Source organism: Rana temporaria, chromosome 5 (assembly GCF_905171775.1).
Source record: "Rana temporaria chromosome 5, aRanTem1.1, whole genome shotgun sequence".
NCBI lineage: Eukaryota > Metazoa > Chordata > Amphibia > Anura > Ranidae > Rana > Rana temporaria.
The window spans coordinates 325,163,306-325,179,536 of NC_053493.1; the positions used below are offsets into that span (position 1 = coordinate 325,163,306).

Here is a 16,231-nt window from a genome sequence, read left to right on the forward strand (position 1 = left end):
ATGGATTTTATTATGTTATAGAGGTTTTAATTGAAATAGAATTGTGGTCGTACAAATGGAAGACCCAATAATCACCCGAGACTACAACCTCATATTTGCATTTATTCCCCACTAATTTTTGGAAGTGATTTGATAATGACAACTTACATGTTAAAATCTACAGTGAAAGAAGATAAAGGACAATATTGACTTACTGGATAGCCATTTAACGGCTGAAAGTAGAGGTATTTGTCTGTTATACACACATGTCCTGGATTGGTGACCAACGGCGTTACCATTTCCGCTAGGCATTCCATGTGGGAGGTTTCAGATACATTTTGAAAGCTGTATAGGAATTTTAGGATTACTGAATATTACAATTGCAAAGCTCTTTAGAAAACATTTAATAGCTTAATATATTTACTAACCTATTTTTATCAAATGACGATCTTGCTAAACGTGATTGTAAAATGGCAGTTATCTAGTAAATAAAAAAGAGAAGCTTTTATATTTTGCACCAAAAAAAAGAGAAAAAAAAACCCCAATAAGTACAGTTTGTAAAACGTATTCGGGTCTTACCATGGCTGTCTGGTCCCCGAGTTTCTCCAGGCGAGAAGCTCTTTGTAGCTGTAAGAATAAATACATTTCAATTGTTTACTTATTTAATTGTCAACCCCCCAACAGCCCCCCTTCCAAAAAAATTTAAATAAAAAAATTACTTATGCCAACATAGCCTGCCATACACTTTCCTTTAGTAAGCCCCTGAGCCGTCTATATGAAAGACCTGGTATGTAGCCCAATAGACAATTAAAGGAGCACACAGTATGCAGGCAATGTTGTTGCTGATTGCAAGGCAGTGGCTAAGCATGGTCTCCATGAAACAAAATTGCTGCTACTAAGAGGACCTACAGGTAAAAAAAAAAAAAAAAAAAAAAAAAAAAATCGAAAGGCCCAAGAAAACTGTATACAGTGAGACATGATAACATTCCATATCTGAGAGTACAGTACACAGCAACCGATTCATAGACAATGGGTTATAGGTATCCACCTTTAGGTGATTGGATACTGGCAAAGGTTTTGCTGGGAACTGGTCCTCCCCAGTATACCCATTTAAACCCACCCTTTCCGTGAGGCCTGTACTGACTCTGAAATATGGAATTTACAGGTACAGTGGGGCAAAAAAGTATTTAGTCAGCCACCCAATTGTACAAGTTCTCCCACTTAAAAAGATGAGAGGCCTGTAATTGTCATCATAGGTATACCTCAACTATGAGAGACAAAATATGGAAACAAATCCAGACAATCACATTGTCTGATTTGTAAAGATTTTTTTTGCAAATTATGGTGGAAAATAAGTATTTGGTCACGATCAAAAATTTATCTCAATACTTTGTAGTAATTCTTTTGTTGGCAATGACAGAGGTCAAACGTTTTCTGTAAGTCTTCACAAGGTTGTCACACACTGTTGCTGGTATGTTGGCCCATTCCTCCATGCAGATCCCCTCTAGAGCAGTGATGTTTTGGGGCTGTTGCTGGGCAACACGGACTTTCAACTCCCTCCAAAGGTTTTCTATGGGGTTGAGATCTGGAGACCTGCTAGGCCACTCCAGGACCTTGAAATGCTTCTTACGAAGCCACTCCTTCGCTGCCCGGGCGGTGTGTTTTGGATCATTGTCATGCTGAAGGACCCAGCCAAGTTTCATCTTCAATGCCCTTGCTGATGGGAGGTTTGCACTCAAAATCTCACGATACATGGCCCCATTCATTCTTTCATGTACACGGATCAGTCATCCTGTTCCCTTTGCAAAGAAACAGCCCCAAAGCATGATGTTGCCACCCCCATGCTTCACAGTAGGTATGATGTTCTTTGGTTGCAACTCAACATTCTCTCTCCTCCAAACACGACGAGTTGCGTTTCTACCAAACAGTTCTACTTTGGTTTCATCTGACCATATGACATTCTCCCAATCCTCTTCTGGATCCTCCAAATGCTTTCTAGAAAACCTCAGATGACGCCGGACATGTACTGGCTTAAGCAGGGGGACACGTCTGGCACTGCAGTATCTGAGTCCCTGGCAGCGTAGTGCGTTACTGATTTGTTACATTGGTCCCAGCTCTCTGCAGGTCATTCACTAGGTCCCCCCATGTGGTTCTGGGATTTTTGCTCACCGTTCTTGTGATAATTTTGACCCCACGGGTGAGATGTTGCATGGAACCCCAGATCGAGGGAGATTATCAGTGGTTTTGTATGTCTTCCATTTTCTAATTATTGCTCCCACAGTTGATTTCTTCACACCAAGCTGCTTGACTATTGCAGATTCAGTCTTCCCAGCCTGGTGCAGGTCTACAATGTTGTTTCTGGTGTCCTTCGACAGCTCTTTGGTCTTCACCATAGTGGAGTTTGGAGTGCGACTGTTTGCGGTTGTGGACAGGTGTCTTTTATACTGATAACAAGTTCAAACAGGTGCCATTAATACAGGTAATGAGTGGAGGACAGAGGATCCTCTTAAAGCGGTTGTAAACCGCATAAACTTTTTTTTTCCCCCCCAAACCTGCAATGCAAAAGGCATAATAGGCTAGTATGCACCGCATACTAGCCTATTATGAAATACTTACCTCGGAACGAGGTGTGTACCACTTACCTGGTCCACGCCGAGCAGGATGTCATCTTGCTCCGGCGTGTCTTCCGGGTATCGCCGCTCCAGCGCTGTGATTGGCTGGAGCGGCGATGACGTCACTCCCGCGCGTGCGCGCGGGAGATTTAAAAGCGGCAGGGTCCGGCGGATGCCGGTTCTTCAGCCGTGGATTCCCCCCTGCGCATGCGCCGCCCGCATTGCGGGGGGAATATCTCCTAAACCGTGCAGGTTTAGGAGATATTCTCCTTACCTACAGGTAAGCCTTATTATAGGCTTACCTGTAGGTAAAAATCCAAATAGTGGGTTTACAACCACTTTAAAGAAGAAGATACAGGTCTGTGAGAGCCAGAAATCTTGCTTGTTTGTAGAGGAGACCAAATACTTATTTTCCACCATAATTTGCAAATAAATTGTTTCCAAATCGGACAATGTGATTGTCTGGATTTGTTTCCACATTTTGTCTCTCATAGTTGAGGTATACCTATGATGACAATTAAAGGCCTCTCTCATTTTTTTAAGTGGAAGAACTTGTACAATTGGTAACTGACTAAATACTGTTTTGCCCCACTGTATGTCCACATTTCTCTGATCTTTATTATACCGTACAAGACACAGGAATTGATTCTTCGGCAATGGGATATCCTCAAGCAATAATTCAAGGGGGTGAACACAAAACAAGAGGAAAGGGTGGGCTTTTTGAGATGCAAAAGCTCCAATCACTGAGGACTATCATATTCTGTTCTCCAACAGTCATAAGATAATGACATAATGTAGTGATATGTATGGGAGTCTGGTCTGCTAGTAGTTTAACATATGGGATGAGCTCAATGCATGATACAGGGAAGTAGTGAACACATTTAATTGCTTGATTTTAATATTTTCTAGGCAATAAAACGTACTACTTTTTTGGTTGTGACTTTAATTCCTGAAAGTCTTGGTAAAATCCTCTTGCTTTGTGTTCAAATTTAAAATTAGGGATGCGTTTCAAACCAAACTACATCTTTATGAGATGATAATTCAAGGGTGGGCAACAAAACAGACAAAACAGCAGCATTTATTAGATGTACCAATAGGAGAGTGAATGTTTTTTTTTCCACTAGCATGTCTTAATTGTTTGAAATTGAACCATTCATCACATGCTGTACTACTGGGGTCATATATCGGATTCAATGTCTGTTCAGTATGTGGGCAGGACCAAACGAGCCCTACAGGTACGGCTCAATGAACATATAAGCAACATCAGGAAGGGTTTTAAAAATCATTCTGTCTAAGCATTATGATATGAAACATAATAGGGACCCTTCGAATACCCTATTTTTGGGTATTGACAAGTATAGACCACACTGGAGAGGAAGCGCTCTAGTGACAGAGATTTCCAAACCGGAGATTGCCTGGATTTATAGGTTAAAATCTTATGTCCCCTTTGGATTAAATGTAGACATTGATGTTAATGCATTTATTAATAACTCCTATGAGCAAAATAAATAGAGATTGTGTTGACAGTTTAGATCCCGATTAGGAATTTGGGGTACTTTTTGATATAAAAACACTACCTTTTGCTGGTGAATCGTTTGGCTAAACTGCCTTATTTCATCCACTAGGGGTTTCACTGGGAAAGAATCTAGTAGGGACACCTTGTGATGAATTTCACCACTTCCTGTTTTGAGGGCGACATAGATTTTTTAAATTTAAAATTATGTTTTATATTTTAACAACTATATATGTGTAACTTTGTTAAACTGTGTACTTGGGACTGAGCCTTAGGTAGTCAGGGTTTTAGCCATTTAGAATGGCTGGTGAACCATGTAACCAGCGCCTCTTCCCCTTTTTGTTCACTAGGGGCCACCTTACTGAGTTTGTGAGAGTGACACTTGGTGGTCAATTCCACTACTTCCTGTTGTCGAGCGTGTGGGAGTGACACGGGGTGACCGATTTCACTGCTTTTTGCTATGTACTAGTTACTCAGGGTGTCCTTCCAAATATAGAATTGATGCTGAAAGATCATACCCAGGGTCGTTCAATGTATATTGGGTGATCTGTAGGAGCAATCCTTTTACAGCATAGTGTCTAACAATACGATTGCTGGTCTGCGTTTGTTTTATTAGTAGTTCACATCGAGGTTTGGTTCCTAAAAATGTGTCTGTAGTATGGATAGCTGAGGCTCAGAACAATGCTTGGTTGTTTGCATTGTATTTAAGATGATGAGGCAGTGCATCGTCCATACCCCTGGACGACGTCATTTGTGACAAAACGCGAAGGGTGGAGAAACGTGCTGACATCACCATCTCCCTTGTGTCCTGAAGTTTGGTTGGATAACACATAGCACCCTGGGCATGTGGGGATGGTTGTGCCATTGTTCTTGACAGAGAAATCAGGGGAAGAGGCACGTGGGGGGGGGGGGAGGAAATATTATGAGCTCGGTTTTGGACAAGTTGAGTTTGAGGAAGTAATGTGACATTCATACAGATATGTCTGTTAGTAAGTTAGTGATGCATGAGGAGACAGATGGAGTGAGCTGAGAGATGGAGAGATAGATTATGGTGTCATCAGCATAGAAGTGATATTGGAAGCCAAGGGAGGCTGCAGCAGAGGAAAAGGGGAGCAAGGAGATAGGGTGTAGATTGTTAAGATTGATGTGGTCCAAGGAAGGCTTTTTAAGTATGGGAATGACCAGTGCATGTTTTAGAGCATTGGGGAAGATGCCAGAAGAGAGGGCGAGATTTAAAATGTGTGTTAGAGTGTAGAATAGAGTCAGAGGGTGACCGCAGCATTTGAGAGGGAATAGGGTCCAAGGGACAGGTGGTTAGGTGGGCTTTAGAAAGGAGTTTAGCAACTTTGTCTATAGTAGCAGGTTTAAATAAGGGGAGTGTTAACTGTACTTGTTGATATGGGGTGTTAAAGTGGTTGTAAACCCACTTTTGCAAGCAACACCTACAGATAAGCCTAGATTAAGGCTTACCTGTAGGTGTTAGCAATATCTCCTAAATCTGCACGGTTTAGGAGATATTCGCCGAATGACAGGACCCCTGTCTACGGCGAATGCGCCATAGACAACGGTGCGCAGGAGCACTAACAATAGCCGCCCTAAACACGGCAATGCCGTGTTTGACGGCTCCCTCGCACATGTGCGGGAATGATCTCATCGCCGCTCCGGCCAATCGCAGCGCCGGAGCGGCGATTAAAGGAAGAAGATCGCCAGAGACATGGTGGTGGAGTGCATGGAGGAGAACTTTGGGGGCTTCTCAGGTAAGTCGATCATAATGAGCTAGTATGCTGTGCATACTAGCTCATTATGACTATCTTGCAGGGTTTAAAAAAAAAAAAAAAGCAACAAGGGTTTACTTCCTCTTTAAGTGGAGTGTTTTTGAAGTGACTAGCATTCTCCTGGGCAGTGAGTTAGTGGGTAGAGGCAGTGGAGGACAAAGAGAGTTAAAGGTAGAGAAGAGTTGACGAGACTGGTCGAGGTGGTGTTAATGACAGTGATGAAATAAATTGGCTTGGCAATGTGGAGGCAGAAATTTTATTTTTGGAGGGCAAATTTGTATTGGTTGAAGTCTTTGAGAGACTTAAGCCCCATACACACTATCAGTTTTCCTGCAGGTTTTTGTCTTCAGGTTTACCAAAACCATGTAGTGCAAGGGCCTGCCTGATTGCATACGAATTCAAACTCTTAAGGGTTGACCGCAGGAGAAAGATTAAAACCCATCTCTTCTGAGGTCAAGGGGTTTCCTTACCCATGAAATAGAAACAGCGCCCAGAGGTGATTCAGTTCGCATGTGTTGCGCTTTACAAGTGTCTCACTCACTCATATTAGATGGTTTTGGAACTTTAGTTTTATGCCACATACGCTCAAGAGCAAGGGTATGTCTTTTTTTTAGATTCATGGGGTCATCTGTTTCCCAGGGTTGTAGGGGTCAAGGCCCGATTCTGTGTGTAGTGAGGGGGGGGGGGGGGGGGCGAGCTTGTCCAGGATTAGGGAAAGGGATTTATTGAATACAGAAGTTGCTTGATTGGGGTAGGACAGGGGTGAGAGGTTGTCATAGAGTGAGTAGCAGAATAGAGAAGGGTTGACGTGGCAAAAGGTTTCTACAGGTGATGGTTAGGCGGGGGAGGGAGGGAGAGGGAGACTAATAAGGTGGCGATCAGAGAGAGGAAAAGGATTGCTGGAGAGGTTGCATGGAGTGCATAGGTAGGAGAACACAAGGTCAAGGGTGTTGCCAGGGGTCAAGAGTCGTTCTTATAATGTTAACCTATCTAAATTTCCACCCCATTCCTTTCTGGCTAGTGTTCGTAAGACTGCTAAATGCGCACTTCCCGGCCACCATTTTCCACTGATACTAAAGTGATTTTTGCAGCAAAACTCCCATGTCCTGAATGCACCGACACTGAAGGTTTTTTTCTGCCTCTAAACACCCCTGCCTCCAAATGCCTATGTGTGCATGGACACATAGGTTAACACAGAGGAGCGTCAAATGTTTTTTATGCCTAGTGCGCATGAGACCTTATAGTTGCCAAAATTCAGCAAAACTATGCAAAATCTAAAGGAAATTCCATCTCCAGTATTTTACCTGCAGAACAGTTTGTACAACATCATCAACCTTTCTTGCATCTTCTAACTGGAAAAAAAATTGATTTCCACCCTAAAAAAAATGGATATGTTTAAATACAACCACATACATACGTTATACACAGAAACAACATTTTATAAACAGCCGTTAAAATGAGTCACAGGATGATATTCACTATACTATAACTATAAAGAAAACTAGTTTCCTGTGACAAATGTTACTTGATCTGGCTGGGGCATCAAAAAAAAAAAAAAAAACCTCTGAAGACTGTTCATAGGTAAACGAACAGCTGGCCAGGTTGGTTTTGTTTTTAGGACACACTTGTATTTTTCTGCCCCAAGATAAAGCAAGCAACAGGGATGTCTGTTGGCCACCCTTCACTGTTCACATTATCATGCTGCATTCTTAATACTTCGATCAGACAAAAGCGATATACAGAGGTGATAAAGAATATGCATTGGCAGCAAATTCTAGATACTAATTAGTAGAGTCTACTCTCTCTTTCCAGGAGCTAAGATCAATTACAGATCATCACTGTCAAACCACATACAGCCTCAACTTTCCAAAGAGCTTGGCTTGGAAATATGATCCTTTTTTCCAGCATTCCAATGCAAACACAACGCCAGAATTGTACTTAATAGAGAAGTGTGTGTTTGTCATAATAAAAAAAATGATGGAACCTTGGCCAGCAAATGGAAAAAAAAACTCAGCTCTGACTAAATGTATGCTGTAATGCTTTTCTTGCCCCATTAGCAAGCATTATGTTGACAACAGTTTAAACTATTGTATACTACATAGTTATGACTTTTAATTATTATTTCTTGCTATAAACTGCAAAACACAAACTTTGCCTGATCCAATCTAATATGTGCCTTCATGGTACACAGACCGGTATATTTTAAAATGAGGACACCAGCAACGATAAAGGATCATTCATACCTTTACATTAGGTTATACTCTAGAGCAGTGGTTCTCAACCTGGGGGTCGGGACCCCCTCGGGGGTCGAATGATGATTTGCCAGGGGTCACCAAATCCTGGGCTGTTCCTAAAGCCCGCACTGCCCTCCCAGCCTTTTTGCCCACTCAGCCTCTTTGCAGCCGCCCATTCAGTTCACGGCATGACTGGGGGGCAGAGACTAGAGGTCAGCTGACTGATGAGTAATGTGAAGTGGGAGGGGCTGGAGGAGACCCTATCTCCTGATTTCGGCAAAGGTGTCACTGCTACGAGACACCACAAAGGGGTTTTAATATTGTACAAGTGGAAAGGAACTCAGGGAGCTGTACATTTTCATGGGTTAAGGGTGCAAATTACTTGTCTTGCTTTGGGTGCTGACAACCCACGCTATGAAAATAAATTTACTGTTAGGGGTACCCACAACCTGGGAAATTTTATCAAGGGGTCATGACACTAGAAAGGTTGAGAACCACTGCTCTAGAGGTCTAAACCTGTATGGAACATTATTTTAATATTTCTAATGGTGCACCCAAAACAAAAAGCATGTATACAAAATTAGATGAATGCACATTGCCTCTAAAGCCTGGTATGGACCATGAGATTACCAGACGGATGATCGTCTGTTTTTTTTTTTGCATGCTAGTCTTTATATTGAAAATTAATAGGTTATTAAAGTTACGAAAACTCTCCTACGACAGACTAAAAATTCATAAGTGATGTAACATCTTGTATTCTATTGTATTTTTGGACAAAAACGTTAATGATTAAAAAGGAAAATCATACAATCTGGTATTGAACGAGAACAATTTTCATGCTTGTCCCATCAGATAATTTAGACGACCTGTCCTGATCGGCTCTCAAAAACGGTGTCCAGTCGATCAAAATATCGTATGATCTATTCAAAAATTGGTATTATTCGTATGATTTTCTGATAGTGTGCATTAGGCTTAATCCCCTGTATTGCACCCTGGTAGCCCTGAAAGCCAGCGTGCTAGGTGATGCAAACAGCGCACACGATTGCTGGTTCTGGTCAATCCCCTCCCATTTCTTGCACCTTACAATTGGCTAACAAGGCTGTCCATCATAGCGGTGGGCCAAGCATTAAAAACAGGAGGAAACCGATGTCACCAGAGGACTCAGAAGTGGTGTAAGAGTTGGATGGAGGAACCATGGCACGTAGTGAGAGGCCACAGCCATCTAACACTGCCACAACTATTAAATTCTGAAGCGACTGACAGAAACGTAGCGCTGGAAAGAATGGGATATGGGAAAGTGGAGAGGTAGGCATAGGAACTGTTCTAATAAAGATTTTTTTCTTAGCTTGGCGGTATTGCTTTAAAAAAGGAAATAAATTCCTTTACTGCCTTTTACCTATAGGTAAACCTTATTACAGGCTTACCTATAGGTAGTGTAAATATCTACTAGATGTAAACCATTTAGGAGATATTTACATTACATGCAGCCAGTGACATCACTGGCCCATGCTCTCTCTGAAGGAACGGCTTACCCATGCATACTAGAACATTATGATTTTTTTTTTTCCTGCAAGGTAAAGAAGTCCAGTAGTATACAACCGCTTTAAGCTTGATTTACTTTATTCTTGAGAGATAATTTTCATGTAAATCAGTAAAAGCCTACTTACGCGCTGAACCCTGTAAGGCGCTACTATGTTTTGCTCCTTGATAAAGTACACCTAAAAAAGAAGGAAACACATAAGCATTAATAAACTGCAATCAAATGCGTGCATTGTAAAAATGTAACTAAACTAAAGGAAATGCAGTTTAGGGTTAGAACCTCTGTTGAGATTTTACTGCTATCCATGGCTCTCTGTACTTTCCTTCCCGTGACAATGCTTTAGCAGACAGCAAGTGAGAAAAAATCTGCAACAGTGACACAGACCGACATAAAAATCTTAATTTTCATTGCTTTGGCTCTGAGGAAGAGGGTTCTCCCTCGAAACACGTTAGCCACCCTGCAATACCGGCTGATCCTCCAACATCTCCGGTACCAGTTGTAGACCTATGATTTACTGCTCAATATTGCTGTTGCGTTGATATGCTTGTATACCTTGAATCTTTGAGAGTATAAACATTGCTGTTTAGCTTTAATAAAATTATTATTGGTAATGCACAAGGTCGGTGCGCCCTCCCTTTTTTTCTATATGTTTCAGACATAAAAATCTAACGGGGCTTCTCCCTTCCTACCACTGCCTGGAAGCAGAACAGGAAATAAGGGGAAATCTCTAATTGAGAATTAGATAGCAGTAAAAAACTGACAGGGGGATTTAACCCCCCCTCCAAAAGAAAGAAATGGCTAGCTTTTTTGAATTAACAATGTGTGTATGCTAAAAGTGGGTTTCTCTGGTTTTGTCCAACCCAAACAATTTTATTTCCTGTGTAATTGAGGCATACCATGTTGGTTTAAAAGTTCTTCATAAGGCTCCTTTCACACAGGCTTTCCGATCAGGTCCGCCTGTCAGTTTTTCAGGTGCACCTGATCAGACACTCCATTAATTTCTATGTGGCAGCAGATGTCAGCAGTGACATGTCTGCTGACATACGCCGATATCCGATCTGATCCTGCCTGTGAATTCCAGACGGATGAGGACCCATTTTCCATCCGTCTGGAGGATCGGATGAAAATGGACAGGCGGTCTGTTTTTATCTGATCTCCCCATAGAGGAGAGTGGGACTATGACAGGTCCGTCTCAAGACAGTGAGTGGAGACGGACCTGTCATCCGCTTGATCGGCGGATCATGTTTACTTAGGATTATATTGCAAAAAACAATGAAAATATGCAATGTGTAGCAGTACATGGTAGACCAAAATGAGATTGGTAAAAAGCCCAACTGAACCTTACGTTTAAAACAGCTTTGTCTTGGGCTGATTGTCAAGCCGCTGGTGTCCTTGCCTGTGTACAGGTATCTCTTAGTGGCTGCTAAGAAGACATTCTATTCGTGCATGCTACTAGCTGGGGCTGTGTATAACCATTGCCTCCTGCTACCAACAATTTGTCTGACGGCAGAAAGAGCCCATGGCTAAATGTTTGGGGATGTTGGGGAGGGGCAAGGAGTAGAAAGGGACTGGGTGTGCTTCTGTACACCTAAAATGTAGAGCTCTCTATATTAAACATTGAACAGACACCTCATGGTCATACTGAAGCCTGCTCCTTCCAGCACCACTTGGCTACTTTATGGCTCATAATGCTGCAATGAGAAGGCATGGGAAACAGGAAAGGGCAGGTCACAATTATGAGAGGCAAGGCCACTGTATGTATTGTAAAGTGCCTTGGGATTTGGGGTAGAAGAAAATATTTAAATATGCACAGGCATCACATGTCTGTGGTAAAATGCTCTGGCTGGTTTATTATCTTCATGAGGAAACAAAACTTTAATTTAAACACGTTTACAAAAAATAAATCTTACCTGACTGAACAGAACACTAAATTGTTTCTTTGTATTCCTAAAAGATAAAAAAAAAATAAAGATAACATGATTTGGCCTAAAGGGTACCAGTGGTAATAACAGTGCTGTAGTGCAGGCAACTGGAAGAGCCTACATGTATCTGTGTCTTAATGCAGATCTGCAACCCAAATAGTTTGCTAAATTTAGTTTTGTGCATCTTAAACAACTATCACATTTTATTTTAACCTTTTTGCATCACAGTGCCGCTTTATCTAATTTAGCCCTATTTATCTACTTCCTGTTTACATGCAATCGCTCCAGTGCCTGCTCCACATCAATCTTCTGGAATGGCTTCCTAATGGTGACCATGGTAAAACCATACATGCGCAGTAGGTCTTTTGTGATGCCTCATACACACGTACGGGTTTCCCGGCTGACTTTTTACCACCGGGAAATCCGAGGGGAAAGCCGAGAACCTGCTCGGTAGCTTTTTCCCCCTACACACGGCCGGTTATCCTGGCAGGAAAACTGCCATGAGAGCTTTGGCCGGGAAACCCGGCCATGTGTATGCTCCACCGCAGTGTTTCCCATAGCAAACTGCTGGGAAAAAGACTGCTGGGAATCGCGACAGAAAAAAAAGAACATGTTGGAAAAACTGCAATGGAGCATACACACGGCCAGTTTTCCCTGGCCAAAAGCTGTCGGGAAAACAGGTCGTGTGTACGAGGCATGACAGGATGACAACACTAATTTGTGTCTCCCAACACAGCTGGGAGACAGATGTCCCCTTATAAACAGGAAGTGTTTGAACAAGAACCCTCCATGGTCTGATCACAAGGTTTTCTTTTAATAAATGCTGCATTTTTAGAAATATATTCATTACTTTTGAAATTAGGTATGGTCAGATCCCGTTTCATAAATGGGGCCTTTGTAATTGGGTTTAGATCTACATTCATTTCTGTGATTCCCTGGAGACACTTAGGCTGTACACAGGACCACAAGTGCCTTGACTCTCCAAACCAAGATCCCAGAGGCATGGTGGGCAGTAAAGGGTCTGGCCTAGGATTCAAAGAGCTTCACAAGGACACAGATCAAAATGAAGTGCAACATGGCAAAAACTGTGCTGGCACTTACTAGACCAGGACAGGTTTAGATTAACACACCAGCTACTACAAAAAATAAAATTATTTATCCTGTGTACAGACTGACATACTTGCTGAAAAGATTCTCTTCATCTTCTACTTCAATCTTTGTGCAATCCCGCAGCGAAATCTGTAACAAACCATATCACACTTAAGGCTGGGTTAACACGTGTCTGGTGCGAATTGTATGTCCGTTTTTAGTGCAAATAACAAAGCATTTGTGCAGTGGTTCAGGTGTGTTCTTAGGCCCCATGTACACGGGACGTTGCTAAACTCAATGTTATCCTATGTGACCATGTACACAGGTTTGTTTATTGACGTTTTTAGGCAGTTGCGTTTAATAGGTATGAGCTTTGTGTTCGAATCAAACTTATGTTCTGTAACGTTATGGGCCGTTCGCGCCAAATTTGAGTGGCGTGTCACGGCCCATAATTCACTGCGGCATCGCAGTGCATTGCTGGCTGATTGGCCAAGCATGCACTATGACCCGCATGCTTGGCCAATCACAGCTTGCAAAAAACGGAGAGCCATAATTGGCCAAAGCCAGGATGGCTTTGGCCAATTATGGCTCAGGGGGTTTAGTACACGTCCCACACTATAAAAGGCCGCCTGCAGGTCGGCCTTGTGTAGTGTGTTGCGACGGTGGTGATAGAGATAGAGATAAAAGATAGAGAAGGCAGGCAGGCTAGTCAGTTAAAGTTACAGTGTGTAGAGGATATATATGCATCCCAGGTGTTGTGTATACCACTTTTTTAGGCCGAGTACAAGTACCGATACTTTTTTTTCCCCAAGTACTCACCGATACCGAATATCGATACTTTTTTTTCAATTTTATTTTGACAGTGGGACTAATATGCAGTACTGTCAGTTTTTTTTTTTTCAAATTTTATTTTTTAAAATTAACTTATTTTTAAAGCGGGAGTTCAGCCGAAATTTTTTTTTGAACATTAGATTCATGCTCATTTTGTCAAGGGGGAATGCGGTAGTTTTTTTAAAAACGAAGCAGTACTTACCGTTTTAGAGAGCGATCTTCTCCGCCGCTTCCGGTATGGTCTTCGGGACTGGGCATTCCTATTTGATTGACAGTCTTCCGACGGTCGCATACATCGTGTCACGAGTAGCCGAAAGTCGGTGCGGCTCTATACGGCGCCTGCGCACCGACGTTCAGCTACTTTCGGAAAATCGTGACGCGATAGATGCGACCGTCGGAAGCCTGTCGGAAGACTGTCAATCAAATAGGAACGCCCAGTCCCGCAGCCCATACCCGGAAGCGGCGGAGAAGATCGCTCTCTAAACCGGTACTGCTTCATTTTTAAAAAAACTACCCGATTCCCCTTGACAAAATGAGCATGAATCTAATGTTAAAAATTAACATTTCCGGGTGAACCTCCACTTTAAAAATTCTTTAATTTTTTTTTACAATGCTTTCTTTTGGAGGGGCGGTGTCCGTGTGTTTTTTTTTTTTTTATTTAACTTTATTATTTTTACAATTCTTTTTTTTGCTTTTATCAGCCCTGTTGGGGGGGGGGGGGTCTTAACAGTCCCTTTCTCTGTCTCAAAGAGGAGATATCAGGGGTCTAAGGACACAGATTCCCAAGTCCCTTTCTCTGCAGGCTCAACTGCACTGTATAAGAATGTAAAGGAGACAGCGGCTCCTCTCCATTCATAAACTGAGGCATTGTAACACAGTTACTATGCTCAGTTATCAATGAACAGTCAGTGATCATGGACAAAAAAATAAATAAAAATAAAAATAAAATCACTGACTGTTCATTCGGAAAAGGGCTCCTTCCTCCGCTCTCCATCCTGACAGATAAGGGACAGAGGGGGGAGGGGGGGGAGGAGCACGGTGGGGGACCGGAGCGGTAAACAGAGGGGAGCAGAGGGGAGGACGGCAGGGGACCAGAGCGGTACACAGAGGGGAGCGGAGGACGGCGGGGGACCAGAGCGGTACACAGAGGGGAGCGGAGGACCTCGGGGGACCAGAGCGGTACACAGAGGGGAGCGGAGGACGGCGGGGGACCAGAGCGGTACACAGAGGGGAGCGGAGGACGGCGGGGGACCAGAGCGGTACACAGAGGGGAGCGGAGGACGGCGGGGGACCAGAGCGGTAGACAGAGGGGAGCGGAGGACGGCGAGGGACCAGAGCGGTACACAGAGAGGAGCGGAGGACCGGAGCAGAGCATGGAGGGGGACCCGAGCGGAGCACGGCAGGGGACCGATGCAGAGCACAGCAGGGTACAGGAGCAGCACACGGAGGGGGACCGGAGCGGTACTCGCAGGGGGACACGAGCGGAGCATGGAGGGGGACCGATGCAGAGCACAGCAGGGTACAGGAGTAGAGCATGGAGGGGGACCGGAGCGGTACACGGCGGGGGACAGAAGCACCAGTGACAAAGTATCGGATTAGGCATCGGAGCATTTGACTGAGTACAAGTACTCGGGCAAATGCTTGGTATCGGCACCGATACTAGTATCGGTATCAGGACAACCCTAATATTTATATACTGTATAGTTTAGCTAGCTCCGCTCTTCCTAATTTACTGACAGGCAGGCAGGTGATTGTGCTAGCTGCAGTATTCTCACGTGGTGTACTGCCTGTGTCCTCTGCAGTGTGCACCTAAAGCTTCGTGGTGTGTGTACTGCCTGTGTCGTCTGCAGTGTGCACCTAAAGCTTCGTGGTGTGTGTACTGCCCGTGTCCTCTGCAGTGTGCACCTAGAGCTACATGGTGTGTACTGCCCGTGTCCTCTACTTAACAACAAACCTACAGTCCCTGTCTTGTTTGCACCGTCTGTATACTGCTGTTCAAAGCATATAGGGCCAAAGGGGCTTGCAATGACCTGGGGGGAAACCCATGCTATTTTTCTCAATGATTTTCATCCATATTGCAGGGACCAGACATTACATTAAAGCCGTAAGGAGTTTTAAATGACTTTTTTCTTATATTAATCTAATTTTGTGCAGGGACAGTTCTGAACACGTGCCACTTCACAGGCATACTATAGACACCCAGCAGGTACGATATTTAAAGGAATTTTAATTTTTTTCCCACTTTAAGCATCATTAAAATCACTGCTCCAGAAAAATTTAATTTTTTTTTTTACATCGATCCATGTTCCCTGGGGCAAGACCCAGTTCTCAAACCCGTTTTCCGACAATAACTTGCATATTAGGCTTTAAAATTAGCACTTTTGAATTCTAACGTTCGAGTCCCATAGACGTCAATGGGGTTCTAAATGTTCGCACAAACGTTCAGTTAAATCGAAGGTTCTGGTCCGAACCGAACGGGTGGGTGTTCGGCTCATCCCTAGCGTTTAACAGCATTTCTTTGAAAGCAAAAAAATGGGTTCAGACGCAGAAGATTTCCACATTTTAGGCTTCATGTACATGGGACACTTTTACAACTGCTCCTAAATTATTAAACTTGACAGATAGTAACCCACGTTTAAAATTTTCGTTTTGCCGTGTTTGCGCATTTAGAAGCTTTCAATAAAAAAAAAAAAATACAATTTAAAAAGAGTTTTTTTTTTTTTTAAATGCCTAAAA

At 43.1% G+C, this 16,231-nt stretch overlaps 1 protein-coding gene across 1 annotated transcript in view; it reads right to left on the reverse strand.

Annotated features, from left to right (window-relative positions):
- The window catches only part of NSMAF (neutral sphingomyelinase activation associated factor), a 158,286-nt gene that overhangs the window by 88,363 nt on the left and 53,692 nt on the right, over positions 1-16,231 (reverse strand). Inside the window, exons 4-10 of the mRNA XM_040354247.1 lie at positions 12,756-12,814; positions 11,564-11,600; positions 9,781-9,831; positions 7,184-7,255; positions 559-606; positions 408-460; positions 195-324 (exon numbers count right to left, since the gene is read on the reverse strand). Of these exons, the coding sequence (XP_040210181.1) occupies positions 195-324; positions 408-460; positions 559-606; positions 7,184-7,255; positions 9,781-9,831; positions 11,564-11,600; positions 12,756-12,814 (450 nt within the window). The remainder of the gene's footprint in view (positions 1-194; positions 325-407; positions 461-558; positions 607-7,183; positions 7,256-9,780; positions 9,832-11,563; positions 11,601-12,755; positions 12,815-16,231) is intronic.